Source organism: Manis javanica, chromosome 12 (assembly GCF_040802235.1).
Source record: "Manis javanica isolate MJ-LG chromosome 12, MJ_LKY, whole genome shotgun sequence".
Classification (NCBI taxonomy): Eukaryota; Metazoa; Chordata; class Mammalia; order Pholidota; family Manidae; genus Manis; species Manis javanica.
This window is the reverse complement of record NC_133167.1, coordinates 7,690,998-7,703,764: the sequence shown is the minus strand read 5'-3', so window position 1 is coordinate 7,703,764 and position 12,767 is coordinate 7,690,998. Positions and strand designations below refer to the sequence as shown.

General features: G+C 41.4%; 1 protein-coding gene and 1 non-coding gene across 4 annotated transcripts in view; one reads left to right on the top strand and one right to left on the bottom strand.

Annotated features, from left to right (window-relative positions):
* ARMC9 (armadillo repeat containing 9) overlaps window positions 1–12,767 on the top strand; it is a 118,333-nt gene that overhangs the window by 67,028 nt on the left and 38,538 nt on the right. For all 3 annotated transcript variants that reach the window (XM_036997768.2, XM_017679750.3, XM_017679752.3), the window contains exons 18-19: window positions 118–208; window positions 4,347–4,402. In XM_036997768.2, the coding sequence (XP_036853663.2) occupies window positions 118–208; window positions 4,347–4,402 (147 nt within the window). The remainder of the gene's footprint in view (window positions 1–117; window positions 209–4,346; window positions 4,403–12,767) is intronic.
* Window positions 10,386–10,464, bottom strand: LOC118968235 (small nucleolar RNA SNORD72). The gene has a single exon (XR_005055792.1). It is a non-coding gene; the product is annotated as a small nucleolar RNA SNORD72 (small nucleolar RNA).

The following is a 12,767-nucleotide window of genomic DNA, read 5'->3' as shown; positions in this document are numbered from 1 at the left end:
TATCCTTTCCCCCCCAAAAAAGGGTGTTTTTTTGATTAGGTGAAACCACCCCATTGCACAGTAGTTTCCCCCCCAAAGAACTGAAACGATCATTCTTACTCTCACTAATGCTTCCAGGGAATGGAGGACATCCTTCGCTGCTTCAGCAAAGAAGGCGATGCTGAAATGACCCGCCAGATCGAATTTATCATCAAGCAGCTCAATTCAGGTCCGTTTAATGTAAGAATTATCATCTATCTTTTGGCTCTTTCACATATCCCAGAAAGATAGTTGGGCTTTCTTAGAGGGGCTTTTCATATCTTGGAATTCTTTCAGGAGGCCTTAGAGGAAGGGGGGAAACCCACATGACCTCGCCAACAGAAGTTCAGATCATCCCAACATCAGCAGTCACTCATCACACCTTAGGCTGCTAGTCAACAAAAAGAATCAGAAGCAATTACAGAAACCCTTCTCCACCTCCCCCTCCACCTCCTGAGGGTGGCTCCTTGGCTTCCCAGGGTCAGATGATAAAAATAGATGCCAGTCTTTCTCACACCACTGTAGAAAATGTCATCATCCTCCCACATTTACTTCCCAAAAATTTCTGTTGACAACTGGTGGCATGGGAAGGTGGGATCCCCATTCTACCCAGCCTCCTCCATTACCATGACAGCCCACCTCCCATAATAAGCAGCAAAGGAAGGTGCAGGAAGCCTTGGATGGAACTGAGGTGGTGGGAAAACTGTCAGCTCTTTCTGTGGACTCCTGCTGCCTTGTTCGTGACTCATACTCAGGCCAGAGGCACCTGGCACTGCCAGCATCCAGGGCCAAGTTTGTCGCTTCTGTCTTTGTACATGACCTTCCCAACACCCAGCAGTCCACACCACTGTAAGTCCAAAGACCCTGTTCAGCACATGAATGAAGGTAAAAGGTAAATCTCCTGAGCTCCTCTGATCCCAAGTCAGCAGCTTGACTAAGGCCAAGCAAAAGGCAGACGCAAGAAGCCCTTTACCGGGTGGAGCCCACAGGGGGCTCTTCTCACCCATGCAGTCACCTGGGGAGACTTGAGAATCCCCAAGGCAGTGCCAGTACCAATTAAATCGGGATCCCTGGGGAAACCCCAGGTGCATATAGTGATTGCACTGTACGGCCAGGGTGGCACATCCCTGCCTCAGGCAGACGCAGAAGCAGCGGGACAGAATGAGAACATAGGGGGCGCCTGCTCAACAGAAGGCAGCTGGGAGGCCACCAGAGAGGTTGAAACCCTGGCTCCCTCTAGGCTGGAGCTCTGTTTCCATCTGAACATCCTCCTCACTGGTTTTTGTGGAGCAAGTGTGATTCATTCCAAATTCAGGTGGGCAAGAAATAGAACTTTATTTTCTGCAATAATGTCATTTCTGACTTTTAGCCTCATTCTGCTGGGCAGGCATATTTAAAAAATTAAATGAAACCTTGACCTCAGTCCTGGCTGAAGTTGCTCCCTGACCTTCTCTGTGGAGGTCACAGTTTGGGAAGGCAGCGGAACTTGGGAAAAGTCCTTTCCTGTCTGCTGCATGGTCATGAGCTGTGCTGAGCCCAGGAGTCCTCTGCTGCTCAGGGTCCTGGTTGTATTGGGTTGGGTTGCGACTCTTCTTCAAAGCTGACTCTGTGTTTCTGTCTCTCAAGACACGTGCACCTCCATTGCCTTGTCAGTCTTCCCTCCTCCTGTCAGCCAAGAAGCAGGATGAGGTCCCCTTGCTCTTTAGCCAAAAGAAAAAATACCTCTTTCTCATACATAAAACGGACCTTTGGGCAAGCATGCTGAAGAATGTGAGGAAGGAGTGGCCAGTTTACATTTTTGTGGGAGTTTGCTTAGCAAGAAATTACCATGGGCAGAGCTAATACCCGATAACCTTTTACACTCAGGAAAGACTTGAGATATACCTGCTTAGCTCAGCTAGAAAAACTACAAGTTTTTCTCTTTATCCATAGGATAGTGGCAGAATGCTAGAGATGATTACCCAGTAGTCTGCTACTTTGAAACAAAATTAAAAAGTCACTGAACATTTGGAAGGAGGAGCAGGCATGCGCAGATGCCTTAGCATACGTGTCTCTAGTATCAAGTCAGAAGGAATCTACAAGCATCACAGTGAAACCTAGAGGAGGGAGAGCTAGAGTTTCCATCCAGTCCTGTCTTCACCCTTCAGTGGAAGTTAATAGGAGGGTGCAAATTAATTGTAGTTCACTAGTTTGGGATACATGAAAATGGCACAATCCGTATTGGCTGTCTTGCCTTATTTTAGTGAACACAAAGGCATGTATGCGGGTTTTCATACATTCAAGCCCATCTCAATCCTCTAGCACTATTTTTCTAATAAAGTTTTAAGGTCTTCAAGTATAAAATTTCCAGTATATTTTAGGAACCTAACCCCACAGGTGGGAAAGGCCCACTCTGGTGAAGCCTAAGGGAAAACGCCAGCCTGTTGATGTGACAGGCAGAGGTGAGCACCTATCACAGCAGCAGGGAGCTAGGAGACACTCAGCTAGGGGACCAGCAGATCCTGGCCAGGCCCCAAACAGAAGACAGGGAGACTTGGTGGGTCACTGGACAGGAACAAGGCAGAGCCTGCTTTACCAGCTGGCCCCTTAGGAAAGGAGGGGTACTGGCAACTCCAAACACTGTGTTAGTTATTGGAGTGAGGGCACCTTGTGAGGTGCCACAAGGCAGGGAACAGTGTGGGGAAAGGACTGATGTCCTCTTCATCCTAGAGAGAGGAGCTGAGGTTTGTAAGGTATTTCAGTTCGCAGGACTGGATTGTTCCGGGGATAGAGGAGGGGAGTGTGGTTGGGCTAGCCTGCGGCCTCACAAAATGAAAAAAAAAGAAAAGGCATTTCTGTATTTGAAAAAGAAAAGTTTATAATTGATGAATATAGCATTTGGAAAGCCACTTACTGGAAGTGAAACAGTAGTGCTGTTCATGGGCCAGCAGGGAGTAGAAGTTAGGTAATTAGGTTTCAGCCCAAGTGCAGAATGACATAACATCCTCCTGTTGGCAAAGTAGCTTTTTTGACTGAACAGCGCTCCATGACAATGGTGCCCACAGTAGGCGTGGAGGCGTGCAGGCCCCTGTGAGGTGGGGTCACAAGTTGGTGGCCTGTGGGCCTCGGTCCAGCCAAGTGGAGGCCTTCCCTTTGGAGTGAGGCTGTGTTGAGGACAGCAGGTGTCCTGGGGTTCTACGTGTTCCCTTGTAGGAAATGATTTTGCGGTTTGAATTTAGGTGAATCTGCTACCTTTCCAAGTGTGCTGGGCAGTCTCTTCAAGAATAGCCTCTGGTTCCTTCTTTGCTGCATCTCCTGTTGACTTCCTTTCCTCTTCCCTCAGGCTTTCTTTACTTTCATGTCATCTGTTCAAGACATGAGGGATAATAAGGTAAATGCAGAAAGGATATAGGGGTAAGTAAGTCAGGTGCTGTCCCCAGGGACTCACATCCAGTACGTGAGTGAGAAAGATGCCCAGACAAGTCTTAGCCACTCATTCATTAGTAAAGATTGATCATCCAAAAGTAGTGAGGACTATGAGAGCATTCTAGATAAAACGCCAAGTGTGCTCAGGGGAGAGAGAGGTGACTGCTCAGTGAGGGATCAGGGAAGGCTTCGTGGAGGAGAAGGTAACCACCTTCTGTGTAATGCCTGCCTGGGCCAGGTCGGGTAGTTCCGGTGTGTTATAAAATCCCCCAGCAACCCTAGGAGGAGGCGGTATGAGACCCATTTTACAGATGAAGAAATAGCCTCATTCTTTCTCTGACTCCATTGTGCTACTAATTTATTCCTTCTTTGTAAACTCTGTAAGATGTAGAAGGAAATCACAGGAGCCTTCAGGAACCCCTGCTGCCACGATCATGGCTCCTGACCTCTGAGGAAAAATCATGGGATTTAGAAATGAACTCGGTTTGAATCTCATCTCTGTCAATCATGGGAGTGTGACACAAGCAAGTCCCTTATTCTGTCTGTGCTTCCATTTGTTCTTTGCTATAAAATGGAAACGAGTCAATGAAATCTTTGTAAGAGTTAAGTGAAATAACATGTGACAGCATTTAGCACAGTACCCAGCAATAATACGAGTTTATTTTCATTCCCCTAAATTCCTCTCAAGTTATATGTTGGCTCTAATTTTTCTCATGCTACTACTAATGTGTCCTGATAAAAATGGGAAATACATTTAAAATTGCCTCGTATGATATTAAACTATGGCTGAAATGGTACAAGGAACATGATTGTTTGAATGTAACCTCTCACTAAGGTGTTTACAAGCTGTGCAGCACCTGAAGGATTTTGTTGATTAAGGCTCCCGACTGTTTGCGGTTATTCACTGATTTTTTTCTTTACAGAAGAGCTACTGGATGGTGTTCTTGAATCGGATGATGAAGAGGAGGAAGATGATGAAGTAAGTTGGAGGCTCTTGACACCGCTAAAAACTTGTGCCCAACTCTTCTGAATCTCTTCCTGGGCTTGAAAAGTTAGCCCAGAAGTGGAGGTCTTGATCCCTGCTCACACTGCCTCTCACAGTTCTAGAGCTCAACTGGGTGGTTTTCTGCTGGTGTCACTTGGGGAGTCATGTGGCTGCTCTCTGTGTCCAACTGGCCTCACAGCCTCCATGCGGCCTCTCATCACTCAGTGGTCCAGCCTAGACTTCCCTATTGGTGGGCAGCTGGGTTCCAGGAGGAATGGAGTGAAAGCTGCTGCTCCTCTTCTGGGCTCCGCAGTCTTGGAACATCACTTCTGCTGCATTATGCCCAGAGCTGACTGGGGAATGGCAGCTAGAGCTCCAACAGGAGGGCTCCGGGGGAGGGGACTTACGGGCCTGTGTCTGAACACTGTCTGTCTGTCGGCTTTGGGCAGGTTTGCAGAGGCCGCCTCGGAAGTGCTGCACTCAGCAGCGCTCAGGTTTGATGGAAGGTTGGAAAGGAGCAGTTCTTCAACACGTGCTCTTTGCTTTGAAGAAGGGGCGTGAGCTTCCACTTGTGTTCCTCTTGGGTGGGAAGATTGGGCACAGAGGTTCTCAGTGAGAATCTCTAGGCTGAAAAGCCTGGGCTTGGTGCAGAGCTGGCGGAACCAACCACTTGACTGTCGCTTGCATTCTTTTGACATGGCTTTCCTCAGCCGCTTTACCTGGTTTTTTCATGTCGAAGTTCAGAAGAAATGTGGGTGAGTCTCCTGACAGGCTATATAAAGAATGGTGGCTCTTGGGCTATAGATAGGGCTTCAGATGAGAAGCTCTTTAGTTGGATTTCCTTCAGACCTAGAAAAGACATGTGTTGTGCTCTCGTTCTCCGTAGTAATCAAATGTTTTGCATTCCTTCTGTTTTTGTGGGGAGCAGTTAACTCCTGAAGCGAATACTGGAAGGCATATTTTTGGGGGGAGTTGTGGTCTGTCAGTTTAAACGGTGTGTAAAAGCTAGCTTCTTGTTCACTGATGGCATCAGATAGGGGAGAGAGTTCATTCGAGAGCCCTCTGACGAAGAGGACGGCCGTGCCCAGATCTACGCGATACTGTCCCCGTGCTGGCTGCTGCCCACCTGCCATTTTCTTCAGGGGCTGTAGGTGGCACCAGCAGGTGTTCTTGGTCACTGAGCCGTGTCAGAGCCGTTCTGGACCTCACACGGGTCTGGGCCAGCACCTTTTCCAGGCCTTTTCCCTTAGAAAGGTGGATCCAGAGAGGGGAGGTCACACAGAAGGTTGGTGGCAGTAAAATCTGGTTTAGAACAAGGATCAGCAGACTTTTTCTGTCAAGAGGAAGATAGTAAATGATTTGACTTTGCGGGTCAGACCATCTTCTGGTTCAGCCACTCAAATTCTGCCATCGTAATGCAGGGTAGCTGTCAACAAAACATCACTGGATGACTGTGGCAATGTTCCCATAAAACTTTATTTATGGATACTAAAATTTGAATTTCATGATTTGTGTCAGTAAATTTTTTTCAAATATTTAAAAATGTAAAAACTATTTTATCTTTCCGGCCTTATAAAAACAGGCACCTTCACCCACGGACCATTGTTTGCCAACCCCCAGAGAGAAGCCAGCTCCCTGACTCAGTCCGTCTTCTCAGGACTGCAGTAAGATACCACCTGTGTGCCTGACCCATCCATACTGTCTTAAGTTGTATTTTAAGTTAATATCTTAATTATTTAATTCCATTAATATTTTGTCATTGTGCCCAAAAGTTCCCTTCAATATCTATTTTTTTCCTTTGGGTTTTGTATTTGCTTTGGGATTTTTATTTTGTTTTGTTTAGTTGCTATTAATCCCTTTATTGTAAAGAAAGGGAAAATTCATTTGGTTCAACTATTCTGTTGATAGGAATTCAACTTCTGGAAACTTCCCTCTGGAAGCAATTATAGTCTACTATAAGTGAAGGAATATAGAGATCTTTCAGTTTTCTGGGCCTTTGCTACTCTGTGCAGACTTTTAAGAGGGTTAGTGTTTGTAACTACAATTTAAGAGGGTTATTGTTGTGTAACTACAATTTTCCGAAGATTCCTTGAAGGGGTTATTTGAGACATTATAAGGAAAGGGTCTGCCATTTCAGACCAAAACTTCAGACTTTGTAATGAACTCAGGTCAGCAGGTCGTGGTCTCTCCCTTCCTCATGATCCTGCCGGGACACTGCAGAGAATTATTAGCAAGGGCCACCTGGGGAAGACTGGGCATGCTGTGTATTTTATTGTCACCAAAGGCCTGTGTTACTTTAAAATTGCCTTTTAAAATTGGAAAGAAAAAAGAAAGTGAAAGATGCTTACACTGAAAGAAAATTTCCAAAAGTCATTTGAACAAGTCACACTGTTGTAATGTAGCTGTCACCTCCCAATGTAACAACTCTAAAGGAGACAGACAGCAAAATTATTTTCAGGGCTTTGGAGTCCTATGTCGCATTGCCTAACAATGTAAAACACTTTCTTAATTCAGTATTTAAACCCAAAACGCAGATAATGGAGCCACTGTTTTCAGTGAGCTGCTCAGTACCTCTAAGGATGAATGGCTCCTTTGGGGTGGGGCCTGAGGCCGGGGTACATCGCTTTCACTTTCCCTTTCAGGGAGCTGAGGGCCGCGTGCTTGCAGCTTTGACTGCTGGCAACTCTCAATAAGAATACCACTGGATGCATAAATCTGATTTTTCTCTCTAATTCCTAAAAATGTAATGACTTGTTCCTGATGGGTTAACACTTAGTTATGTCTGAATAAACATACATTTATAAACTAAAATAAACAATTTGAAAGGTAGAGTTAGAAATGCTTTTTCCAACTTGTAGTTGTCTAGGATATAGTATCACAAGGAAAAAGGAAATTGCAAAATAATGTGAACATTTTGATTCAAACAAAAAAGAAACCAGACATACAAAACATATCCTCATAAACTATGTATGTGCTAATGTATGCACATAGTAGAAAGGTGTGGAAAGCTACACCCTCTTTGTTGACCCTGGAAACTGCAGGGGGGTTGGGGGCGTAGCTAGGGATAAGGAAGGGTGGGTGAGAGACCCGATCAGCAGGCAGATTCCCTTGAGAAATGAGAAGTGATTGGTGGACTGAGTCACTGGCTGAGCATTTTTGAAGACTGATGGGGCAAAAGCCAAACTGAGGGCCAGGTGGGAAGTGAGAGAGTGGAGCCAATGATTATATACAGCTCTTCCCACAAATTTGGCTATGAGCAGAAGAGCATTGGATGGTGACTAAACAGGGCATTTTTGCTTTGTTTTAATTTGGCGGAGACCTAAGCATATTAAAATGCTGATGGGAAGGATCCAGTTGAAAGGGACAAGTTGAACATCCAGACAGGAAGAGAGAGAGGATGGCATTAGAAGGACAGGTGTTTTCATTATTTCTAAACTGCTTCTTACACTCTTTTGCCCAGAAGACCCCAGACTCATTTAAACCTCCAGAGAATAAAACCATCATTAGATAAGCTTGGACAGTATACACAAGATGACAGACAAATGACTACAACTTAAGGGTTCAAACACATCCCACCTCATGTTAAAGAAATGTATTATCTAGTACAATTTACTTTTATATTTAACATATGTAATGTGTTCACCAAGGGCTAATGATAAATCACAAGGCTCAGGAAGCTGCTCCCAGTGTTCTCACCACAAATGGCTCATGTTTCCTTATTACAGGTTCAAGGTGAGGTTCCTTGTGTCTAGGTTGTAGAGTGGCTCTGTAAGTGGAGATGAAAGGCCTTCCTGTGCTATTCTAGAAGACTAATCTTAAGACAAATATTCTCCCATCTTAACAAAATAGATGTAAGTGCCAGGTGAGACCAGCCGTGGATGTTTACTTGCTGGTTGTCATGTAGGTGACAATCGTATGCCCAGCAATTTCCTTCTCAATAGACTTGTCAATCTAAGAGTTATTTACTCAGCTATTTGAGGGTCTTGAAATAACATTGTTTTAGGAAATAACAGGGAAGGGATTCAAAAGAAATCTAAAAGAGTGTCTACGGTTTAAAAAAGCTCCAAGAATTTAAAATCCATCCAAATCAGTGAGATTATGATCCTGATACTAGCAGCTCATACTTGTGAAGCATCACCATGTGCCAGGCGCTATTCTAAGCACCTTACGTATATTCACTCATCTGCTCTTTACTGTCCTGCAGTTTAGGTACTGTTGCTATTGCCATTTCACAGATGAGGAAACAGAAAATATGTCACTTGTGGAGTTCACACAGCTATTAGTTATGGAGCTGGAATCAAACCCTGGTGTTCTAACTCAACAGTTCCATGCTCTTAACCACTACACAATTTTGTCTCTTGTGAGACATATTTAAACACATATGTAAACAGCAAACAATAGAAAATAAATATACAATTTACAGGTTCATGATTATGATAGAAACAGGAAGTGCCAGAACTTCTGAGTACTAAAGAAGAATGAAAGATGGCTGTCTCAACAGGACGTTGCCTAGCTTAGGGTGAAAGAGAAGGGTGTGGTCAGGAAAGCCGGGGAGACATCTTCCAGGAAAGACAACATAGGCTTCTCCTTCGCCTCTCCCTTGGCCCACATCAACCACCCTCATCCCCCATATTAACAACCTAGTGTGTGCACGTGCTTTCATGCTTTTCTTGTAAGATACACACAGAGAGAACACATATATGTACCCATATCCATGTATGGTTTTGTCAATATTTGTTTCACAAAATGAGATGACATAGACACAAATACAAACATATATATAAAATATTGCCTTTTTCTCATGTTAGTATTGTCTGGAAATCCTTCCAAGTCAGCCAGGCATAGCAAATTGATTCTTCTTAATGCCACGGATGTACAATTTTCCAGATTTTTGCTACTTCAAATAGTGTTGCAGTGAACATCTTTGTAAATATATCTGTATTTACTGGTGCTTTCATTTATGTGGGCTTTTGTTGCTGGGTTGAAGTATATGTGTGTTTTTCATTGTAATAGGTCATTCCAGATTGCTTTTCCAACAGGCTAGAACAAGTCAGGTATTACTAGCCGAGCAGGAGAGGAGCCCTTGCCCTCCACGTCCACCAGTGATAGGTGCTATTACTCTTCTGATTTTTGCCAAGCTAATGGCCATAGCGTGCTATCTCAATGTTATTTTAATTTTTCATCTCCTTTGAGTAGTATGAGTGTCTTTTATGTTTATTTTATTGGATTTGCTGTGCTGTAATTTCCTATTCATACCCTTTCTCCCTTTTTTAAATTGAGTTTGTCTTTCCAAATCAATTCATATCAATTCTCTTTATAATACAGATATTGACTCTTTTTCTACCTTCATTACAAAAAATTTTAAAAGATTTATCTTTTATCCATTGACTTATTTTTATAGTACTTTGCCAAATCTTTTAAAAATTTTTTAAAGATATATTCTATCCTGAATAAGGTTTCTCTTAACCCTAAATTTTATATATAGTCTCTTAGATTTTCTTCTGACTTAATTTTTTTATTTAAATCTGAATTATTAAGTATTTTATACATAGAAAATAAAATATATACAATATTTACATAAGGTTTGAAGTAACTTCTCAAATTTTTATTTCAGGATATTTTTATACTCTTAAAAATTACTGAACTTCCAAAGAGCTTTTGTTTATGTGTATTTTGCCTATCAATATTTGTTAAATTATAAACAATTTAAACAGTTGGAATGTATTTATTAATTATTTCTAAAACGACAATTCATGAAATGTTAATAAAAATTTAAAAATTATTACATGTTAATATAGACATTTTTATTTTTAAAAATTTTCAAAAAATGTATTAAGGAGAATAGCATTGTATTTTATTTTTATAAGTAAATCTCTTCAGTGTCTGAATTAGTAAATACTGGATTCTTGGATCCACCTCTGGGTTCCTTTTATTGCAATATGTTGGGGTTTTTTGTTTTTTTTAACAGATTTTGATGAGCTTATCTCAGTTAAATGCTAAAATCAATACTGAATTCATATGTTCAGACATTTTTTTTTCACCACCACTGTTATGCAATATCAGTGATTTAAGGATGTAAAGAAAATACAGCCTCATATGTTTACGTAGTTGAATGAGATGAAGCATTTTAATAGCCTTTTGTGATAGAGCTATTTTTCTTTGATACTACTTCAAAACTGGACAAGTGATAGTTTATTAAAAGGTTAGTTGTAATATGGAATCAAAAACCATATCAATGAACCTTTTTTAATTCTGTTGAAATCCACCTATTTTGCATTTTTTAAATCTTATTTTTTGATTGTTCATTACCAATACAATTGATTTTAGTATATTGATCTTGTACCCCACCTTACTGAACTTGTTTATTAGCTCCAAGAGTTTTTGTTTCTTTGTTTTGTTTTGGTTTGGGTTGGTTTGGTGATGGATTCCTTAGGATATTCTCTATGAATAGACATAGTTTGACTTTTCCTTTCTAATCTATATGTCTTTTATATCCTTTTCTTGCGTAGTTGCCCTGGCTAGAACAAGTACAGGGTTGAACTGAAGTGGTGAGAGAGTGAACACCCTTGTCTTTTTCCTGATCTTAGAGGGAAGGTTTCCTGTCTTTCAGGGTCCAGTATGATGTTAGTTGTGGGTTCTTCATAGATGCTCATTATCAAGTTCAGAAAGTTCACTTCTGATTTTGTTAAGTATTGGATTTTGTCACATGCTTTTCCTACACCAATTAAGATGATAAGGTGAAGTTTATTTCTTTCATTCTGCTAATAGGGTATATTATGTTGATTGGTTTTCATTTTTAATCACCCTTTAATTTCTGAGATAAATCCTAATTGATCATGATTTATAATCTCTTTTATATGTTGCTGGATTTGTTTTGCTAGTATTTTGTTGAGGACTTTTGTATCTGTGTTCATAATAGATATCAGTCTATAGTTTGACTTCTCTTGTGATATCTTTCTCTGATCTTGATATCAGGGTAATACTGGCCTCATAATATAAGTTGGAAGGTGTTCCCTCTTCTATTTTTTGTAAGAGTTTGTGAAGGGTTAATCTTAATTCTTCTTTAAGTGTGTATTAGAATTCAGTAGTGCAGCCTTCACCAGTGAAGGGTTGATCTTGATTCTTCTTTAAATGTTTGTTAGAATTCACCAATGCCACCTTCTGGACCTGGAAAGTGTGGGGCTTTTTGTCTATTTTTTGTTTTTGTTACTAACTTGATCTCTTGACTTGTTCCATGTCTGTCTATTCTTTTAGAGTCCGTTTTTATAATATATGTCTTTCCAGGAATTTGTCCATTTCATCTAAAATGCTATTTTATTGGTGAACAATTGTTCATAGTATTACCTTATGATCCATTTATTTCCATAAAGTCAGTAGTATCCCATCATTCACTCCTGATTTTAGTAATTTGAGTCTTAGCTCTTTCTTGGTCAGTGCTATGACTGAATTGTGTCCCCTCAAATTCGTGTGTTGCAACCCTAACGCCCAATGTGGTTCTACTGGACATAGGGCTTAGAAGGAGGTAATTAAGGTTAAACAAAGGCGTAGAGTAGGGCCTGATCTGATAGGGTCAGTGTCCTTGTAAGAAGAGACTCTCAGAGCACTCTTTTCTCACCACCATGTGAGGCCACAGGGAAGGCAGCTGTCTGCAGGCCAGGGGGAGAGCCCACCTCAGGAAGTGAGCTGGCCTGCACCTTGATCTTGGACTTCTAGCCTCCAAAACTATGAGAAATAAATTTCTGTTGATTAAGCCACCCAGTCTGTGGTATTTGTTATGGCACCAGGAGCAGACTAATACAGTCAGTCTCATTAAAGCTTCGTCAATTTTGTTGATCCTTCCAAGAATCAACTTTCAGTTTTATATTATTTTTCTCTATGGTTTTTCTATTCTGTATGTCATTTATCTTTGCTGTAATCTTTATTAATTCCTTCCTTCTCTTCTTTTTCCTTAAGGTATAAAGTTACATTTTGATCTGAGAATTTTCTTTTTTAATGTAGGCATTAAATATGTATAGCTATAAATTTCTGAGTACTGTTTTTGCTGCATCCTGTAAGTTTTAGAAGGTTGTATTTTCATTTTCATTCACCTCAAAATATTTTCTGCTTTGCCTGTGATTTCTTTGATCCTTGGTTATTTAAGTATGTGTTTCTAACTATAAATCCCCTGCGGACAAGGCTGTTGACACCGTGCACACTCTTGAGTCAAATAAAAGACAAGCCCTGTGAGATGGGTTTCCAGGAAATTTCCAGACAGGTCAAATAATGACAGTTTTCTGGGAGTGGGGCTTTGGGTGTCTCAAAATGTATCTGCTTGGCTACTGGTTTTCACTTGGATTGCAGGTCTGGTAGCTTTCAAAGA